Consider the following 21,718-nt stretch of genomic DNA (forward strand, 5'->3'; position numbering starts at 1 on the left):
TTAATCGTGTAAAAAAAATAATTTTCTTGAAAATTCTCCGGTCTCCGATCCTCGTTCGAGCGTGAAATGCATCTAGAAATCCTAATGCATGAACTGATAAAATTCATGAAATAAATCCCTATCATGCAATAATTATGCCTAAAATGCATGAAAATAATTAAACACAATTTAATAAAATAAACATGCATTTTATGCTTTAAAAGAATTTAATAAAATACCAAAGAAATTTAATAACTTGCATGCATGCCAACTTTTTAAATTATATTTACTAACATGCTAAATTACCACTTCTTAAATAAGTCTTTATTAACTTATCTCAATACTCCATCTCCAGTCCGGCATCACTTATTTAACTGAAAAGGTGATAATTAAACTACTACGTAAAATAAATAAATTTAAAGAAAAGAATTTAAATACTCATGCAATAAAAAATCATTTTAATTTAAATACTAGAAATTATGCATGGCTTATACGCAGTCCAAGTTACGGGTTCTACACTGACGCTCCACCAGACGCGTCAAATCCTCCTGGATAACCTGCTATATATGGCATCAAAAACAACCACAGCATAAAAAAAACGAGGGGTCGAGCCCCAGTACGACGAACCAGTAATATTACGACAAATATAACTGACATGAAATGAAATCAAGTAAAAGCGTTGCAATGCGTGAAGGGTAACAACCGATAATGGATACCAAACGGAGTCCAAATGAATCGCATCAACAACAGTAACAGTGGCCACCCGTCCCAGGAACGTAGCAACGCAACATCAAGTCGCCACTCATCCATGCACGTAGCATCGATGGTACGGGAGCTACCCGCTCAGCACTCATGCAAGTCATCAGGAGTGCTAAACCTACCCACCCGCTCCATCGATGACGCAACAACTCGATAGATCAATATCAATATCAATAGCAATCAAAGGAGTCAAGGCTCGAAATGCTATGTACTAATAGTATCAATAAAAATAAATGCATGAATGCAATCACGTATTCAGAAAAGTACATAAAGCACGCCACAACTCATTACAACATACTCAACGTCATCTCACGTCATAATAGACGTCGTAATGAAAACAGTTCATACGTACCTCAACTGACTTTAATTTACCACAAAATATCTTAAATATTTCTCGAAAACTCCAATCCTCTGGCAAAATTATTTATTGCAAATCAATTCCTATCTTGGTTAAAAAATCAAGTAATTTATCGAAAGAAATTCCAAAATTCACTAATTTAGCCTAAAATTCCAAAACTCCATGATTTAGGCTTTAATATTTCTAAAATTAATATGCGACAATTCTATAGCAGCTAAACACCTAATTATTGAACATGAAAATTCAGAAATCCAATTATATAAATCTGAATTTTCGAAATTAATCCAAATAAATTCCGAAAATCTGGTAGATACCTCTAATCGGCTCAATTCTTGTACCTACAATCAATAATATAACAATTATCAATATTGGTACAAAATTTAACCCAACAAAAATACAACCACCTTGCTGGAATCATGATTTATACCTCAATATATATACCAAAATGAAGCCTATGACGTAGGGAACAAAACCCCTCAATCAATTTTCGAATTCCGGCGATGTACGGCGGCAATTCGACGATGAAAGCAACGGCGGGTTGTCGAAAAGTGTCAAGAAACTCTTCAATATCGGTACTAAAACGTAGCTCTAGTCACGGGCTTTCCGAATCTATGCTTACTTTCATTTTAGGATGATCGAAACGGCCACAATCGATGAAAATAATTTCGAAATGGAAGAAGAAAAGAAACGGAGCTCGGCCGATGCAACTTACGGGAGAGAGAAAGTGATAATTATCATTTCATTTTTATTTTTATTTTTTTTTAAAATTTACTCAAATTGGGCCGGGCTTGGGGTTCACTTGGGCTGGGCTCTCACATTCTTCCCTACTAATAAAAGATTTCGTCCTCGAAATCTAACAAATACAATATTGATATCCACAACATTACGGCTGATAATACATAGGAAATTCAGAATATATCGCGTAATTCATTACATTCTCAAACAAATAAGGCCATTCTTGTCGCATCTTTGCCTCTAATTCTCATGTAGATTCTTCTCTTCCATGCCTACTCCATTGTACCAAAACTAGTGGAATCGTCTTGCTTCTGAGCTGTCTTTCCTTGCGGTCCAAAATTTGCACTGGATGCACAACATAGCTAAGGGAACTGTCCAACTCCACATCCTCAACATTCAAGATATGAGACGGATCTGGCTCATACTTCCGCAACTTAGATACATGAAACACATTATGTATCAAAGACAAACTCTGCGGCAAATCCAAACGATAAGCCAATGTGCCAATCCTCTCAACAATCATATACGAACCAATATAATGCGGAGCTATCTTCCCTTTATGTCCAAATCTCATAGTACCCCGGAAAGGTGATACTTTCAAGAAAACATAATCGCCCACTTGGAATTCTAAAGGTCTACGCCTTTTATTAGCATAACTGGCTTGACGATCCTGGGCTGCTTTCATCTTTTTTCTGATCAACTCAACTTTATCTTTCATCTCTTGAATAAATTCTGGTTTTGACATCTGTCTTTCTCCTACATCCCAACATATCGGCGATTGCACTTTCTTCCATACAAAGCTTCAAATGGTGCCATACCGATTGTTGCCTGAAAACTATTATTGTATGAGAATTCAACCAAAGATAATGATTCTTGCCAACCACCTTTGAAATCCGTCACTACTGCTCGTAACATATCCTCTAGAGTCTGGATGGTTCTTTCTGACTCACCATCTGTCTGTGGGTGATAGGCGGTGCTCATAGCCAACTTTGAACCCAAAGCTGATTGCAAACTTCCCCAAAATTTTGAAGCAAACCTTGGATCACAATCAGATACTATGGTTACTGGCACACCATGCAATCTCACTATATGATCAATGTACAGTTTCGACATTTTCATATAAGTACATGTACGATCATACGGAATAAAATGAGCTGATTTAGACAATCTATCAACAATCACACAAATAACATCACAACCACGATTAGAACGAGGTAGATGTGTCACAAAATCCATAGCAATGTGCTCTCAGTTCCACTGCGGCACTTCAAGACTATGTAACATTCCACCAGGTCTCATTCTCTCGGCTTTAACTTGTTAACACGTTAAACATTTAGCCACAAAATGAGAAATATCTTTCTTCATACCTTCCCACCAGTAATGAGCTCTCAAGGTATGATACATCTTCGAATTCCTGGGTGAATACTGTGTCGACTACAATGTGCTTCCCGTAGTTAGCTTCTTTCAGATCTACCAAATTAGGAACCACAAGTCTACCATTAAAGCGCAGACTACCATCTGAGGCAACACTAAACTTTTCTGTCTGACCTGTTCGAGACAATCATTTTAATCTATGAATGTGCGGATCAGTCCTCTGTGCTGCTTTGATTCTGGACAAAATCTGTGGCTCAACTTGAATAGATGATACTACAAAGTAGTCTCCACTGATCTGATAAGTCCATCCTGAAGTTCCCAAGTGCTCGTGAACTTTAGAGATAGTCAAAAATGTAAGCATAGCATTCTGAACTTTCCTGCTGAGAGCATCTGCAACAAGATTCATTCGACCTGGTTGATAATGAATTTCACAATCAAAGTCTTAAGCAACTCCATCCATCGACGTTGTCTCATGTTCAAGTCAGGCTGTGAGAAAAGATATTTAAGACTCTTGTGATCCGAATAAATCACAAACTGCTCACCGTACAGATAATGACGTCATAACTTCAATGCAAACACAATGGCAGCCAACTCTAAGTCATGAACTGGATATCGGGTCTCATGCGGTTTCAACTGACGAGAAGCATATGCAATCACTCGCCCATTTTGCATTAAAAAACAACCAAGTCCATTTAGAGATGCATCTGAACAAACAACATATCCATCTGAGCCTGATGGCAAAGCTAGCACTGGAGCTGTTGTCAAATTTTCCTTTAGAGTCTGAAAACTTGACTCACATTCATCAGTCCACACAAAACGTCGATCTTTTTGCGTTAATTGGGTCATAGGCCTTGCTATAATAGAAAATCCTTCAATAAAACGCCTATAATATCCTGCCAATCCCAAGAAACTGCGAATATCGGAAATATTCGTCGGTGTTGGCCAATTGATAACAGCTTCCACTTTACTAGGATCCACTGATACTCCTTGAGCTGATATAACATGACCAAGAAATACTACTCTGTCCAGCCAGAATTCACATTTAGAAAATTTTGCATACAATTGCGCAGCTCTTAGTGTCTGGAGGACTAACCTTAAATGTTCTCGATGTTCTTTCTTTGTCTTTGAATAAATCAGAATGTCATCTATGAAGACAATAACAAATCTGTCTATAAATTCTCAAAAAACGCGATTCATCAAATCCATAAAAACCGCTGGTGCATTAGTCAATTCAAAAGGCATAACTAGAAATTCGTAATGTCCATAACGAGTTCGAAATGCTGTCATCGGAACATCTTTCTCTCGAACTCTAAGCTGATGGTAGCCAGAACGAAGATCGATCTTTAAATACACTAATGTACCCTGCAACTGATCAAACAAGTCATCGATACGCGGCAGAGGATACTTATTTTTCACAGTAGCTTTATTCAACTGTCTGTAATCAATGCACATTCTCATCGTTCCGTCTTTCTTCTTTACAAACAATACCGGAGCTCCCCAAGGTGACATACTTGGTCTGATATAGCCTTTCTCCAGTAAGTCCTGTAATTGCTCTTTGAGTTCTTTCAATTCAGGTGGAGCCAAACTATATGGTGCTCTCGAAATAGGATTTGTCCCGGACACCAACTCAATGCTAAAATCGATTTCCCTCTGGGGTGGAAATCCAGGAATCTCATCAGGAAAGACATCAGGGAATTCCTTGACAACAGGAATATCAGAAACTTCAAAACCTTTTCCCTGAGTCGCATCAACTGCATAGATCATGAATCCTTCATTTCTTGATGACAAGATTCTAAACATTTCCATTGCTGACACTAATGGAATACGTGATTGCGAATCACTACCGTAAAAATTCCATTTACTACCATAATACGATCTAAATCTGACAACTCCATGGAAACAATCAACGGTAGCTCGATAATTTGACAGAGTATCCATTCCCAGAATACAGTCGAAGTCAGACATGTCTAGCTTGATTAGATTAGTTATCATAATATTATCATCAAATCTAATCACACAATTCAGAATTATCTCATGAGACATCAAACATACACCGGCAGGTGTAGAGACTGACACATTATCTATCAACGGAGTAGTAGCAATCTCATGCTCATCAACAAATACAACAGATACAAATGAATGAGAGGCTCCTGTGTCTATTAGTATACGCGCAGGATGATTAAAAATAAGGCAGATACCTGCAATAACTCCGCCTGGTGCGTCTTGAACTTGATCCTGAGTTAGAGCATGAACTTGAGCCTGTTGTGGCCCTAGAAAACGCTGCAGAACAGAACCTCTAGGATGAAGATAGCTAGACTGCTGAAAAGACTGAGTCGGAACAAAAGGTCTAGTTGCTGGTCCTCTAAACCCCTGACCAAACTGAGGTTGCTGAAATTGTTGTCTTGCTGCATTCGGACATACTCTAGCATAATGTCCAACTTGCCCACAGATATCACAAGATCCATGAACTCCAGTACACTGAGTACTGATATGCTTGCCACCACAACGATCACAAAATACTCCAACTGGTGACCCAACTGAACCTCCACGCTGACTGCCAGAACTAGAAGAACTACTACGACTCTGTTTCTTGAACTGTTTTCCTTTGGCCTTAAAGTTTTGCTTCTTGGGTTGCTGATATGACTGTGAAGGCTGATACGGCAGTAAAGGATGGTATAGTGGTGCACCCACTGGCATCGGCACATTGCCTCCGAAAATCTGAGGAAAACCTGGTTGAACTGACTGTGGTTCTGCCAAAAGTAGACTTGCCTCCACATTCTTGGCTTTCTCTACAGCATCGGCATAATTAACAGGCGCTCCAGCAACTACTAAAGTGCAAATGGTTCGATTCAATCCTTGCATAAAATGTGATAGCTTGTTCCGATCACTGCTAGCAACATGAGGAACATAGGCAAGAAGTGCTGAGAATTGAGAGACATACTCCACTACAGTCATGTTACCTTGAGTCAATCTATTGAACTCAGCTTCCTTGGCCGAATAAAACGAAGGCGGTGAATATTCTCGAGCAAACTGAGCACAAAATACATCCCAAGTAACTCTTTCACCTGATTCCTTCAGAGCTTCCTCAGTAGTTTCCCACCATAACTTAGCTCGGTCTTTTAATTGACAAATAGCCAACTTAAGTTGCAAATCAGGAGTGTACTCCAACATATTAAACAAACGCTTCATACTTTTTAACCATGCTACAGCTTTCTCACCATCTTCATTCCCAAAGAATCGAGGAGGACGCATGTTCTAAAATCGGGATATTACCAGTTCCATTTCGCCCATTCCTCTAGTCAACTGATCCACTTCATGCTCAACGTTAACATTTCGTGCTTCACCACGAGGACGACGACCTCGTCTTCCCCATTCAGTCTCGTTAAGTCCTCTCACATTAGGAGCTTCAGATTCCTGAACAACTTACTTTCTTTTTCTACCCTTACGTCCAGGTGCCATCTACAAGACACAAGGATTTAATCCAATGGCAGAAACAAAATAATCGGTCTAGTATAAGAGCATAAACTTAAACTAATACGCTCTAGTCATGCTGATACAATTAATTCAAAACATACAAACAAGTAAGAGCAAATAATCAAACACATGCACAATCATTTTATTTGTGCCTAAACTCGAGTGTCCTAAACTCTAATTTGAGCGTATCCCAGTTACGCTCTGATACCAACTGTGGGGGCCCGTGCTCCTGATTAATATTTAATGACCAAACAACCAGGATTTATTAATGTAAACAGCGAAAGCGATTAAAATTTTCCATTTTGGGCCTACAGAAATTTCGGCATGACCTATTCGTAAATAGGACATCCCAAAAAAACAAAACATCACAAATAATATTTATATACTCGAAATAAAGTCATAACATCAATTCACAACCTATAGCCGTACTGGCCAGGACTAAACACATGCAGAGCCGGCAAGGCTCGATCACACAACTATCTATTCAAAATATCGTAAAAATAACAGTACAGCTACACGGGGCATCTCCCCGGTAAATGTATGACTCTATAATATAGTATATATATTTGGGAACTCTCAACCATGACTCGACGACTGGGCACCACTACCTGACGCTCCACCAGACGCGTCAAATCCTCCTGGATAACCTGCTATGGCATCACAAACAACCACAGCATAAAAAGAAACGAGGGGTCGGGCCCCAGTACGACGAACCATTAATATTACGACAAATATAACTGACATGAAATGAAATCAAGTAAAAGCATTGCAATGCAATGTAATGCAATGCGTGAAGGGTAACAACCGATAATGGATACCAAACGGAGTCCAAATGAATCGCATCAACAACAGTAACAGTGGCCACCCGTGCCAGGAACGTAGCAACGCACCATCAAGTCGCCACTCATCCATGCACGTAGCATCGAGGGTACGGGAGCTACCCGCGCAGTCCTCATGCAAGTCATCAGGAGTGCTAAACCTACCCACCCGCTCCATCGATGACGCAACAACTCGATAGATCAATATCAATATCAATAGCAATCAAAGGAGTCAAGGCTCGAAATGCTATGTACTAATAGTATCAATAAAAATAAATGCATGAATGCAATCACGTATTCACAAAAGCACATAAAGCACGCTACAACTCATTACAAGATACTCAACGTCATCTCACGTCATAATAGACGTCGTAATGAAAACAGTTCATACGTACCTCAACTGACTTTAATTTACCACAAAATATCTTAAATATTTCTCGAAAACTCCAATCCTGTGGCAAAATTATTTATTGCACATCAATTCCTATCTTGGTTAAATAATCAAGGAATTTATCGAAAGAAATTCCAAAATTCACTAATTTAGCCTAAAATTCCAAAACTCCATAATTTAGGCTTTAATATTTCTAAAATTAATATGCGACAATTCTATAGCAGCTAAACACCTAATTATTGAACACGAAAATTCAGAAATCCAATTATATAAATCTGAATTTTCGAAATTAATCCAAATAAATTCCGAAAATCTGGTAGATACCTCTAATCGGCTCAATTCTTCTACCTACAATCAATAATATAACAATTATCAATATTGGTACAAAATTTAACCCAACAAAAATACAACCACCTTGCTGGAATCATGATTTGTACCTCAATATATATACCAAAATGAAGCCTATGACGTAGGGAACAAAACCCCTCAATCAATTTTCGAATTCCGACGACATACGGCAGCAATCCGACGATGAAAGCGATGGCGGGTTGTCGAAAAGTGTCAAGAAACTCTTCAATATCGGTACTAAAACGTAGCTCTAGTCACGGGCTTTCTGAATCTATGCTTACTTTCTTTTTTGGATGATCGAAACGGCCACAATCGATGAAAATAATTTCAAAATGGAAGTAGAAAAGAAACGGAGCTCGGCCGATGCAACTTACGGGAGAGAGAAAGTGATAATTATCATTTCATTTTTATTTTTATTTTTATTTTTTTTTTAAATTTACTCAAATTGGGCCGGGCTTGGGGTTCACTTAGGCTGGGCTCTCACATGTCATTCTATCTTCTTTCAATTCCTTGAGAGCAAAATACTAGGGTTCCTAGAGCACCAAATGCAGCCGCCCCTCTCCCCTATATTTTTCAGCAAATTTCGTTGATTTTCTTCAAAGAAAATCGAGCCACCATCGTCCCGGATCAACCTTCGCTTCGTCTCCGCGTCGGTATCGTCGTTTCGGTATTTTTAAGTATCAAAAGGCACATATATTCTTTTGTTTATGCATCGATCTTGTCATATTATGCGTTGTGTTGTTATTTATATGTAAAAATACATGTGTGATGTGTGGAAGTTTGAGCAATGATGTTTGGATTAAGTTCGAAAGGGTTTTTGGATCACAAATCACGTTTTTGCTGTCATTTTAAAAACTGCGATTTTTCGGTCAAGTTTCTGGAAAAACATTCAACATATAAAATGTAGTACTCTTTGATACCTTAGATTTGATATACAATTTGTAATTTTTGGAAGAGAAACGAGTGAGTTATGATTGTTTTTGTGTGACTGCTCAAACCTGCGATCTTATGAAAATGATTTTCATCATGTTTTGAAGTTTTTGAGTTGCAGGCTTCGTTGGGCACCGCCGGGCTTGTGCTACTGCATTTAGATATGTTATGGGATGAGTTTAGATGTTATTTGGTGGTTCGTTTGGGTCGAGATTGGCTTGGGATATAATAGAAGTCGTAGGAAGCGAAAAGATGTCGGATTACGGGTTATTGTTGTATTGAAGTTGCTTGTCAATGCTAGGAGATGATTGGGGTGTTTTTATGGGTTTGAATCAATGTAATAGCATCTTAGGATGAGTCTCGAGGTGTTGGTTCATGGTCCTTAGGCTTGGATTGAGAGAATGAATGAATAAGATAGCGAATTTTCGTGAATGTCCAAGTCCAGAGGCTACCTGGACCCTGACACGGAGTCCGTGTCGTTTTTCCTTCAAAAATACGAATTTCCAGAGCCTACCCGGACCTCTACCCGGACCCATACACGGGGTCCGTGTACCTCTCTTTAAAAAAAAAATTTTTTTTTTTTAAATTTTTAAAATATGAATATAAAGTATAGGAAGTGTTTTGTGGTTATTAATATTAAAAATAGGATTTGTTTTGGGGTTCTATTTCATGGTTTAGTATGATGATTAAACGAGGTCAAGTTCCGAGAGATTTAGAATGTCATAAGCTATTTATGTACTTCCGTGGTGAGCACAAGTACCTACGTCTAAGCTATGAAAGATAAGTGTTTGAACTCATGTTAGTATGCAGCAGTGGCCCCAATCGAAGTCCAACGAATCCCACAACGCCAAGTAAGTATGTTTGACGTGCAAGAAAATATTTTAAGTTTTTGAGGTATGCTAAATGTCTTATGACCAAATTATGTTTAGGATTGGAAAGCGTTAAACTATGAACGGGGACCAATCCGCCCATTGAATTATGAACGGGTTTAGATCGAGATTGGAAAGCGTTAAATTATGAACGTGGACCAATCAGCCCGTTAAATTATGAACGGGTATCTCATGTATGTGGCAGTGGATACGTCCCTGTCATCCCAGTACTGTGGTTTAGTCTGATCAGGCGATTATGTTATGGGTCACTTGCTTTGAAACATGCCTCTACGAAAAATGATGAGATTATGTGTGTTCAAGTACGTTCTAGTATGCAGCATGTTTAAGAAAAGTTTTCACGTTATGGCAGTCTATGTTGTGTAAGCATGTTCCAGTTCATTTCAAATTCAAGTATGTATGTCCTATTTTGAAGTTACATGTGGTTTTATTACGTATTATTTGTTACTACCAGTTTATGCGTGTTGAGTCTTTAGACTCACTAGACTTGATCGATGTAGGCGAGGATGTTTATGAGGAGGCTGGAGGTGGGGACCAAGGAGCAGGCTTGGACTAAGTGGGAGGCTAAACCCGAGGACCGCCATGTTTTAAGTTTTATGAAAACAATTATTTCTTATGTCAAACTTTAAATTTCAAATCTTTTGTTGCAACAACTTGAGAGACGTACAGTTTTACTTCTTTTATCGAATTTTGAATGTTCACTTTTTATTTAAGAAAATTTTAAATTTTTCCGCAAATTTTAAGTAGTAAAAGTACGGTACGTTACATATATGTTCAAAATAATCAAACTTGGTAAAACTATAATTCCATTGGTACCACTTTCACTTGTTTCTTAATTTGACATCAATTGTAAAAATAATTTTATCCCAAGCTTTTCATCAATATTTTGTACATTGAAATCAACTTTATACATGTTTAAGTATCATCTCATTCTCATTTTTCAATCCAAAATTGTGTTTGTTTTTCCAAACATGTAAAAATAACAAAAATAATACAATTATACAACACATATATTTTTATACAAGTTAGTATTAGTATAAAACTTATAAAACTTAAATATTTAACACACTTTAAACTATAAACTATTAGACAAAAAATTTAATAAATATATATTTTTTTATATTAATCATGAATGAACCTGGTTTTTACGATGAGAGAGTCAATGATGCCTTTCAATGAGGTAATACTAGTTTTAATGCAGAGTTTCAAGCTCGGGGGGAACATTATTATCATCATCCACTCCCAACCCAGAATATCCTAGTTATCAACCCAGAAATTGTACGAGAAAGTGTTCGAGAGTTATATGGGCCGGCCTTGAGACAAATAGGCCACCCAGAGTTTCACAAACCCTATCTAGATTACGTAGATGTGAACAACCCGTATCCTAGGGTTATAGGTTTCATGATTTCAGCTTATTCTCTGGTAGGACAGCCAGTCCGGTATAGAATACATAGACAGATTTACTATTCAGTATGGGGAGCTAACATACTTGGAGAACTTCAACAACTTAAGGTTGCGGTTGTTCCCATATTCCCACACAGGGACCGCATTTTCTTGGTATGCCTCACTCCCCGGAATTCAGTAATGAATCGACAAGAGATGGAAAGACAATTTCACACTCAATTCTACAAACAAAACTAGAGTTGTGTATTACCAATTTATCCATAATCACTCAAAAGAAAGGGGAATATGTGAAGTCGTTAATTGATAGGTTCAAAAAGATGAAAAATAGGTGCAAGGTGTTCTTACTTGAGACCGAGTTCGTGAAAAAGACACAAAGAGTGCGGATTTTGAATTGAAGAAAAAATTCCAAGGCATGGAGTTCATGGACTTCTTCGAGTTGGCTGCTAATGTTTTTGATTATGAGGAAATATTGATGGAAGAGTGACAAAAACAGAAAACAAATATGGGGTCCTATTATCAAGAAGTGGAGGACGTCACGTTGGCTGAGATCAGATCAAGGGGTTCATGTATCGTCCCTTTTTTAAAAAAAGAAACCGGCAGAACTAGATAAGAATATTAGCCCTTAACTCCCCAAAGATATGGAGTACACTTTTGACATATCAAAAACTGATATGGTTTTTGATTTTCTGGTAAACTAAAAATTCATCATTTTTCCAAAAGATCACAGAGTGTCATCTAAATAAGAGCAGAAGGGATGAGAATATTGTAAGTAACACAACTCATGTAACCATGTGTGGGGACCCGGACGCTAATCCATGTCTTAATCATTATTAACGTCAAATAACAATTAAGAAAAGTGGAACTAAAAATTTTCTTTTTAAATGATGAATGCGGAAACGTAATGTAATCTAGTTAATATACATATCAGTATAAAAGTACTACATATGTACTACAGATATCTATCTCAACTAGGTTCAGCATCTATACATCAAGGGCTGACTCCTACTCTGCTTCTGGGCCCGGATCTCCACGCTAACTATACTCTTTCATCCTCTTCCTGATCCTGATCTTGATCCTGTCCCACCTGTTGTCAAGCACACATACAAACAAGACAACAGTCGGATAACTCTGGTGAGAATTACATTCCCAGTATAAATCATGAATACATGCATTTCATATAAACAGTTATAAAAACATGAAAAAAACATACATAACATGTATCAAAATCAGAAACATGAATCAATATAAACTCTGAATATAACATGTATCAAATCCGACACATGAATCAACGCAAACTCTGAATCAACCTCAGTGACTCATAGACTCTGACTCAAATCGTCCTAATCTAGGGATACCGATCGGAATAAGAGCATACACCCACCTACACTCCCGATCGGGGTGGTGGTATGTTCTTATTCACGGACTTTGGCCCTTTCCATATCGAACATCAGTAATAGAAGAAACTCTAATTCTATTCACTTCGATATGACCAAACATCAGGTGTCTTGACCTATCCGTCACAGACTAGGCACATCCGCCCAACTAGGCATATCTGCCCTGGCACTTCCGCCAATCATTGCTCTGTGACAATGTGCAATGGCCCAGTGACGATTCCATCACTATCAGGCACCCCTGTCACTAGATCAATCGTCTACGACTAGACGCATCCGCCTATGACTCAATGCATGAATCAATAAAACAAACATATCAATCTCATTCAATTGCAAATATCAATGCAATAAGAAGAAGTATGTGATTTTGGGAAACTCAAGTCGAATCTAACTCGAGTTTTGCAATCCCGCGTCAACATCAATTTATACCTTTGTCTTCTCGGTCTGACGAAGTCAAAGTCTCTAATTCAAATCTGTCCATACTCAATCTGGCAATGACAATATCGCATAGGCACAATATCAATAGTCAACTCAACTCAGATCTGTTCTGATTAATACTTAATCTAATTCAATATCGACAGTATAACGGTATAGTCTTGATATCCTCGTCAACTCAGACAACAATAGATATCAACAACAAGCCATAATCAATAGCCAAACTAATCCATAATCTCAGAAATCTGAATAATCTCAATTCAATATCTGAAAAACCATAATAAATTCATAACTAGTCTGTTCTTCAATCTGTTCTCGATTATACGATGTCTAACATGTCAAGAACCTCATATATGAATCATATCCGATTCTGACAATACCATAATTTCAGATCATATCAGAAATCAATAAAACTTACGTCTTTGTGTAGCCGTTGTCGAGAGGAGCACAGTATTGTATCCGGATCGCAGATTAGACAGGCGGATCTTGAACAAGCAAATTTCTAAGAAATCTGAGGAACTGAAGGTTTGTCTATATATATATATATATATTTTCTCACTTCTTGCTGCTTGAAATCTGAGGAACTGAAGGTTTGTCTATATATATATATATATATACCTACATGTTGCATCAATGAACCAAGTGTCGATTTTTCCTTTTGCATGACTCGCGCATATGCGCGCCCAAGCCCCGCGCATATGCGCGAGACCTACTGTCTTGGCAGTTAACCTTCTCGGCAGCTCGCGCATGTGCGCGCCCTTCATCCGTGCATATGCGCGAGGCTCTCGGGTCATGATACTCACATCTCCGTACAACTCGCGCATATGCGCGCACACTCCTCGCGCATATGCGCGAGGTATTCTGCCACTGTCGTGCATACGCACGGCTCCTTGTCGCGCATATGCGCGAGGTGTTCTGTCCTCGCACGTATTTCGTGTTTTCTTCCGTCTTTCCCGGTCTAATCCTTTCTGTCTATAATTACATCAATTATCACCAAATCATTTCAGATTACGGTAATCAAAATCTTGGGCCTTACACCATGCCAACAAGTCTTGTTGGCTTTTTAAGAATGTTTTGCATGATAGAATTAACAAGTGAGTTTTGAAGTCTCCCGACAAACAAGAGTTCACGGTAGTGGATGATGATCTGTTTCTCCCATCAGCTTCTATCAATGTGAACTTGATAGATTAAAGGGATGTTCTTGATAAGAAAATGGTCGGACACTTGCAATTATATATAGAAAAATTAAGAAATATTGGATCCTAATGGGCCAAATGTTTGAAGCTACTAGAAAATATAGTGTTGATCAGTCAAAACAAGTTTAGCAGCGATTCTCCAAAAATGTTGGTGGATACACCAGACCGAGGAACCAACATTTGTTTGAGAGACCAGTGCATGAGAATCAGTGGTTCAGAAGGGACTTGTAAGGCCCTGGACCTGCCACTTGTGGGCCCTGCAATCACAGTCCCTGCACCCGACCCAGCTTGCACTTATTCACAGGACTCCTCCCCCCTGGCAGGGAAGTCTGTGTCTCCCCAGGTTTCGATCCCATGATCTCCAGGCTAAGTACATGAATCATTGAAACATGGTACCAATTGAGACGCCTTTCATTGTAAGGCCCTGGGCCTTCCACTTATAGGCCCTGCAGTCAATGTCCCTGGACCCGACCCAGCTTGCACTTACTCACAGGACTCCTCCCTCCTGGCAGGGAAGTCTGTGCCTCCCCAGGTTTCGATCCCATGATCTCCAAGCTAAATACATGGATCATTGAAACCTGGTACCAATTGAGCTAGGAAACCTGGTATCTCACTTCAAAAGACTTGACTGTTACAACAACTTACAAAAACTCACTTCAGTTAGGATTTATCTACTACCTAAATTGAAATTCCTAGTTTCTTATTCAAAAATAATACATAAACAAAATTTTCTATTGAACCCTAAGTCCAAATAATGGTACACAACATTCTAAACAGGTAGTTTGAATAGCTTGAATGAATATGCAGCACAAGATGATCATCAATTATCAGATATGAACAATATGTGTGTGCTATATAGAGCTTCTTGATGATAGAAAGATAAATTGTGCTAGAGATCTTCATTAAGGCAGATTTTGAAATCTTCAATAATCTCATCAGTCTTGAATCATGCCTTTATACTTGAGATTATTTCAACGGTCAATCTTTATCAACGATCACTTGTACTGATAGTTGATATAAAAGCAAGTTTTATTTTGTCTCATTTTCCTTCATAGTTCGACACAATTAATGCTCCTTGACACATATCCAAATATGACAATTAACAGCTTATGTAAAGATAATTCATGAGAGAAAAAAACATGCATGTATTTTTGTCTTATTATGAGATATTTTTTATCAACTTGAGACATTTGCTATTGTGGATTAATTGGTCAAAAGATATTTTGAAATGTCTGGAAGGTATACAAATTGACTTGATGCGCAAGCATATCAGCTAGTACTAATCTATAGCTTGATTTCTTTAATCAGTCCGGCTTGAGGCTTGGGAGCAGTTAGATCTTATAGAAAGATGTGCAACATGATTTGATAAAAACTAGTTGGAGAAATATGCAGTCTAACCAGAATCTTGAAGGTTGAGCGGTCTGGCTTGACTTAATAGCATCCAGCTTGAAACCTGTGAATATTAAGAAATTGCAGCTAGATTCTGAAACAATTCAACATTGTTTGTTCGCGTAAACTTAAGAATTTTCAATCTTACACTTTTTTATTGGTTTACAAGCTTTGTCTATTCATTAGTTTGGTTAAAATATTCATTTTATAAGTTCAAATTGTTTCTACACTTAAATACTAAGTAACTCGATCGATCATTTTAAATAAAGAAACGTTTTATTTGTTGCTAACTGGTGTGCTGTCGTTGACCACCAAATTAATTTCTATTCTTTTAAGTAAAATTAGTGTAATGGTGACTAGGGTCGAATCCATAGGGAACGGTAGATTTATTTCTTTTGATAATAAAATTAAAAAGGGGGGATTTGTTTTGATAATTGCTAAATAAAATAACCTAAACTAAAATTACCCAGCAAAAGATACTGAATCTAGAATTTAAAATTAATCGAAGAGAATAAAGTGAAGAATTTATTATGAGAAAATACTGATTCAAGGGGGTTCTACTATCTAATTATCTCACTGTTCATCGGTTAACCAATCATTTATTCATGTTATTTCAAGCAATTAACTTTAGAATAATAGGGATAGCCGCTAAAATTCTTGTGTTTTCCTAAATTAATTGACCAAACCCAGCATCCAGTCAAAACTTACCAATAATCAACTGGGCACGATAGCGTTCCATATTAATTAAAGATAGCATTTTAGTTTCGTGAAAACAGTTAATCCTAAAATCTAACAACCGAGATAGCTGCAATTGAGAGATCTAGTTCCGTCGATTTATTTAGATTACACATGTTATGATAGCACAACACATCTAACCTATTGCTACTCACGTACCAATCGTTCATGACAATTACGGATCACTGAATTCATGGTTAGCATTAGAAAATCATACATCAAATTAAATTGTCAGATTAATTGACGTATAACATTCATATAAATAAAATCAGAAATCAACGAATACTTGAACAAAACACAAATATTAAATTAAAGTGCAAAAACCTCACAGTGATAAAATTAAAATAGTAGACTATCCCTTGAATCAGACTAGAAAATTAGAGAGAAAATCTTTGAGCCCTTTTCTTCTTGTTCTTCACGTGAGATTGGTTGGAGAAATCTCTTTTCTTCTTTCTTGCCGCCTCCTTGTTCTCGTGAGATTGGTGGAAGGAAATTGTGTGTGAGATTCTAGAAAATCTGATTTTGCCTCCTCTTTCACGTGAATTGTGGTGTAGGTTATCAAAAGAAAGATTGGGTTCTAAAACATAAAAGACTAATAACCTAAAATAAATCCTAATCCTTAAAATTAAAAGATACTTAGAAAATATCTTCCAATAATAATGTATTTCTTCCTTGATATAAAAATTCCTTATCTCACTAGGCAGCCAAGGAATTGTCACAAGGCGTGATCACGCCTTATCCAAAAACATCTTCTGAATTTTTATGATCAACTTCTTCCACTAAGATCATATTGACAACTTTAATTGTGATATAAAATCACCCTTTTTAGTCCAGATTTATCGCGAGAGCAGAAAACTTCCTCCTGCAATCACACAAAAATGTGTCAATTTAGCACGTTGGAAGTGGTAACAATGAGAGACATGACAACAACAAATGCAACTATTATGAGCCTATCAAATCTCCCACACCTAAACCATGCTTGGCCTCAAGCATAAAAGAGTTCAATCCATTATCTCAACTCATTATCCTCTTTCTGCTTCTTTTACTTGTCAGTAAATTTTTTCTTTCATGCACCTAAGAAATTTCATTGTTAGGCATCTGACTACCAACATCATGAGCAATTGCTTCCTTCCGAATATGTAGAAATAAAAATGCATAGAGTCCAAACACTCCTCACAGGATTCGCTCATGTCACTCGTAAGTGTCTAGGTATGTATCAAGGAGCTATCTTGTCAAAACACTGAAAATTTTTACCATAAGCTTGCAAATATATCACATCCTCCACCAAGTGAATGGATTGAAATGCACAAACAAGGGCTATAAATGGGTTGAACTGTGGCTAGCGATAAGGTAGGAAAGAAGGCACAATGTGTTTATGGAATTGAAGAGAGCATGCATACCTTCCACAAAAACAATTGCATCCAGCTAACAATAATATCTTCAATCCCATTATAACATCCAAGATCATTGTTTTTTCATCTTCGTTCTTATTTTCCTTCTCACTCCCCTTTTTTCCTTCATTTTTTTTCTCTTTTTTCCATATATATTTTTTTTACATCTATTTTTTTTTTATTTTTGTGTATAAGAAATATTTTTTTTTTGAGACAACAACTACGAGCATGAATCACTCGATCTTAACAATTTGCACTTTCTTGGCTCCCAGCGATGCTAAATGTGTTAAGTTTGTATGATTCTCAAATTCAATGTTTAAATAGAGGTATAATCAACATAAAGGATTTATCATGGCTTGTAATGTGGTTATTTTCCAATGAATAGGCTCAGGCTCGAACTTGGCTCACTAGTGGTAAATGAATCAGGGTAGGCTCAAAAGAACGGCACTGATGATGCGAAAGAAAACGGTTTGAACCTAATGCCCTTTACTTTGTTTATGCATCTAATCCATCACAAGGTGTCAACAAAGACATGTATAACAATGCAAGTTCTAGAAAAATCAACAATGCATGACCAACACTCAATCAAATAAAATGGAGCATGATATAATGTTTGCTCATAGGCTCAAAGCTCACCAAAAAAAGCGGTATGTGTGCTAGATCCCATACACTTATCATTTCAACATATAATCGAGAGCAACTTCTCATAATTGTAGCAGTAAGAATGCAAAATCAGTTGCACACAAAGAAAACATCAGTTTTTTTTCATAGACTCGAATCAGAGGCATTCAAGATTCAAATGAGAGAGATAACGAATAAACACTAAATGCTTTATGGATCAAACAACTTCACTCTACCGTACTCTCTCTCTTTTTCTTTTTTTTTTTTTCACTTTTCTTAAATTTTTTTTTCGAATAGACATGCAAATGAATGAAAAAAAAATAGAAATTGAAACTAGAAATAAAGTTATATACCTCCTCCCACACCTATATGTGGCAATGTCCTCAATGACACAAAAATTAGATACACAATGCAGACAGTAAAAACGCAAGGGAAGTTAGAGAACTCCCCTGAAATTTGTTGAGCATCGTATAGCAAAGCTTTCTATTGTTGTGGCGGAGGACATTGTGGATCGATGATGGAAGCTGCTGAGAGAAGATGTCAAAGAGGTGAGAACAAAGTGGATTAAATAAAATAAAAGTAAATTCTTTTTCAAAAAAAAAATTATTTGACCTTGAGACAGCATCAGAAGATGTTTTCTTATAAGGCGTGATCTCGCCTTGTTAATAGATATCTTCTGCGTATAGGGCAAAATTTTTTCAAAATCAGAAGATATTTTCTCACAAGGCGTGATCACGCCTTGCTAGGAAACATCTACTGCATGTATGCCAAATTTTTTTTTTTTTTTTTTTAAGAAATGGTTTCTTTATAAGGCGTGGTCACGCCCAGTAAAAAGACCTCTTCTGCACAAAAGTAACAATACTATAAATATTAAGAACAAAAATTTGGGTTGCCTCCCAAAAGCGCTTGATTTTTAGTCGTCGTCTTGACCCTCAAAAGCACTCATTCAAATAGCGGCTGACGCCCAAAGTACGTGTCAGATGACACCATATATGGGTCTTGGTTCCATGTGCCCTCAAGTTTCGCTTGATGTATGCAATGTAAGCTCGTCTCCTCAACAAAACGTGACTATAAATAATAGGCATGGGATGAGAATATCATCGTTGGCTCTTGAAGAACAAAATCTGTTGAAATCGGCAATGGAAAAAGACAAGAATCTCCTATATGTATGTATGATCATATTATCGATGAGCTCAAATCGATAGTCTCGGGAGGTTGTTCATCTCTCAACTTCATTTGTGCCTCATCTTCGTTTGATATTTCTTCCAAAACTTCTTCAGACTGAGGCTCAACAGTTTCCTCATTCAATGCCACGCGCTTGTTTACCATATCATTCAATCGACTTATGATTATTTCAAGACTATATCCCTCATCTTCTTGATGCTCGAAAAGTTGATCTGTAAAATCAGATTGGCTAATTTCTAGAGTGTATTGGTGGCTCCAACTCTGCAGCGAAGGATCCCAATATTGATGGTAGTCAAAGTCGGCCATATCATTTAGCAAATATATCACACCATTAAAATGTCGACCAAGTAGTGGATTAACAGTTGTCAGTGCTCCATTAAATACCCATCTTCGTGTAACTGAATCCAAACCTTTAAGGAAAAGTCGAATAAGAACATAGTTAGAAAAATCATGATTCCTGAATGTTGTTGTTAAATAATTGATTCTCTCCCATGCTGCATAGAATGGCTCTCCGTTTTGTTGGGCAAAAGTTGTGAATACTTGTCGATGAAACATCTCGAAATATTTCACAACAAAAAAAAATTCTAAAATTCTTCTTCTCTTGATGAATCACCTGTAAGAGAAGAACAAAGCATAAAACAAAAAACAAAACAAAACTCGAAAAAAACTAACCTTGCACCGTTCCCCGGCAACGGCGCCAAAATTTGGTGTGCTGTCGTTGACCACTAAATTAATTCCTACTCTTTTAGGTAAAATTAGTGTAATGGTGAGTAGGGTCGAATCCACAGGGAGCGGTAGATTTATTTCTTTTGATAATATAATTAAAAAGGGGGGATTTGTTTTGATAATTGCTAAATAAAATAACCTAAACTAAAATTACCCAGCAAAAGATACTGAATCTAGAATTTAAAATTAATCGACGAGAATAAAGTGAAGAATTTATTATGAGAAAATACTGATTCAATGGGGTTCTACTATCTAATTATCTCACTGTTCATCGGTTAACCAATCATTTATTCATGTTATTTCAAGCAATTAACTTTAGAATAATAGGGATAGCCGCTAAAATTCTTGTGTTTTCCTAAATTAATTGACCAAATCCAGCATCCAGTCAAAACTTACCAATAATCAACTGGGCACGATAGCGTTCCATATTAATTAAAGATAGCATTTTAGTTTCGTGAAAACAGTTAATCCTAAAATCTAACAACCGAGATAGCTGCAATTGAGAGATCTAGTTCCGTCGATTTATTTAGATTACACATGTTATGATAGCACAACACATCTAACCTATTGCTACTCACGTACCAATCGTTCATGACAATTACGGATCACTGAATTCATGGTTAGCATTAGAAAATCATACATCAAATTAAATTGTCAGATTAATTGACGTATAACATTCATATAAATAAAATCAGAAATCGACGAATACTTGAACAAAACACAAATATTAAATTAAAGTGCAAAAACCTCACAGTGATAAAATTTAAATAGTAGACTATCCCTTGAATCAGACTAGAAAATTAGAGAGAAAATCTTTGAGCCCTTTTCTTCTTGTTCTTCACGTGAGATTGGTTGGAGAAATCTCTTTTCTTCTTTCTTGCCGCCTCCTTGTTCTCGTGAGATTGGTGGAAGGAAATTGTGTGTGAGATTCTAGAAAATCTGATTTTGCCTCCTCTTTCACGTGAATTGTGGTGTACGTTATCAAAAGAAAGATTGGGTTCTAAAACATAAAAGACTAATAACCTAAAATAAATCCTAATCCCTAAAATTAAAAGATACTTAGAAAATATCTTCCAATAATATAGAGTTTTTTACCATAAAAAACTCTATCTTGTATTTCTTCCTTGATATAAAAATTCCTTATCTCACTAGGAAGCCAAGGAATTGTCACAAGGCGTGATCACGCCTTATC

At 37.0% G+C, this 21,718-nt stretch overlaps 2 protein-coding genes and 1 long non-coding RNA gene across 3 annotated transcripts; all 3 read right to left on the reverse strand.

Moving 5' to 3' along the window:
- Positions 1 to 799: 799 nt before the first annotated feature.
- LOC140965126 (uncharacterized) lies at positions 800 to 1,677 on the reverse strand. Its single transcript, XR_012172973.1, has 3 exons — positions 1,524 to 1,677; positions 1,411 to 1,434; positions 800 to 1,147 (listed from the first exon to the last, which is right to left on the reverse strand). It is a non-coding gene; the product is annotated as an uncharacterized lncRNA (long non-coding RNA).
- A 910-nt stretch (positions 1,678 to 2,587) lies between these two features.
- Positions 2,588 to 6,457, reverse strand: LOC140963910 (uncharacterized). Its single transcript, XM_073423396.1, has 4 exons — positions 4,717 to 6,457; positions 3,497 to 3,616; positions 3,199 to 3,379; positions 2,588 to 2,999 (listed from the first exon to the last, which is right to left on the reverse strand). The coding sequence occupies exons 1-4, from the start codon at positions 6,455 to 6,457 to the stop codon at positions 2,588 to 2,590; spliced, it is 2,454 nt and encodes an 817-aa protein (XP_073279497.1).
- Positions 6,458 to 6,950: 493 nt separating this feature from the next.
- Positions 6,951 to 8,636, reverse strand: LOC140963911 (uncharacterized). Its single transcript, XM_073423397.1, has 5 exons — positions 8,611 to 8,636; positions 8,326 to 8,473; positions 8,213 to 8,236; positions 7,893 to 7,949; positions 6,951 to 7,326 (listed from the first exon to the last, which is right to left on the reverse strand). The coding sequence occupies exons 1-5, from the start codon at positions 8,634 to 8,636 to the stop codon at positions 7,192 to 7,194; spliced, it is 390 nt and encodes a 129-aa protein (XP_073279498.1). The 3' UTR covers positions 6,951 to 7,191.
- Positions 8,637 to 21,718: the final 13,082 nt, after the last annotated feature.

The sequence above is a fragment of the Primulina huaijiensis genome, chromosome 18 (genome assembly GCF_012295235.1).
Source record: "Primulina huaijiensis isolate GDHJ02 chromosome 18, ASM1229523v2, whole genome shotgun sequence".
Taxonomy (NCBI): Eukaryota; Viridiplantae; Streptophyta; class Magnoliopsida; order Lamiales; family Gesneriaceae; genus Primulina; species Primulina huaijiensis.

Coding starts and splice junctions, on each gene's coding strand:
- LOC140963910 (XM_073423396.1), bottom strand. CDS start 6,457: ATGCGTCCTCCTCGATTCTTTGGGAATGAAGATGGTGAGAAAGCTGTA. Junction 3,617..4,716: donor GAAAGGCTATATCAGACCAA/GTATGTCACCTT, acceptor ATTATCAACCAG/GTCGAATGAATCTTGTTGCA. Junction 3,000..3,198: donor AGCTCATTACTGGTGGGAAG/GTATGAAGAAAG, acceptor GATTGTTGATAG/ATTGTCTAAATCAGCTCATT.
- LOC140963911 (XM_073423397.1), bottom strand. CDS start 8,636: ATGATAATTATCACTTTCTCTCTCCC. Junction 8,474..8,610: donor ATTATCACTTTCTCTCTCCC/GTAAGTTGCATC, acceptor GCTACGTTTTAG/TACCGATATTGAAGAGTTTC. Junction 7,327..7,892: donor GTAAATTAAAGTCAGTTGAG/GTACGTATGAAC, acceptor ATGCCATAGCAG/GTTATCCAGGAGGATTTGAC.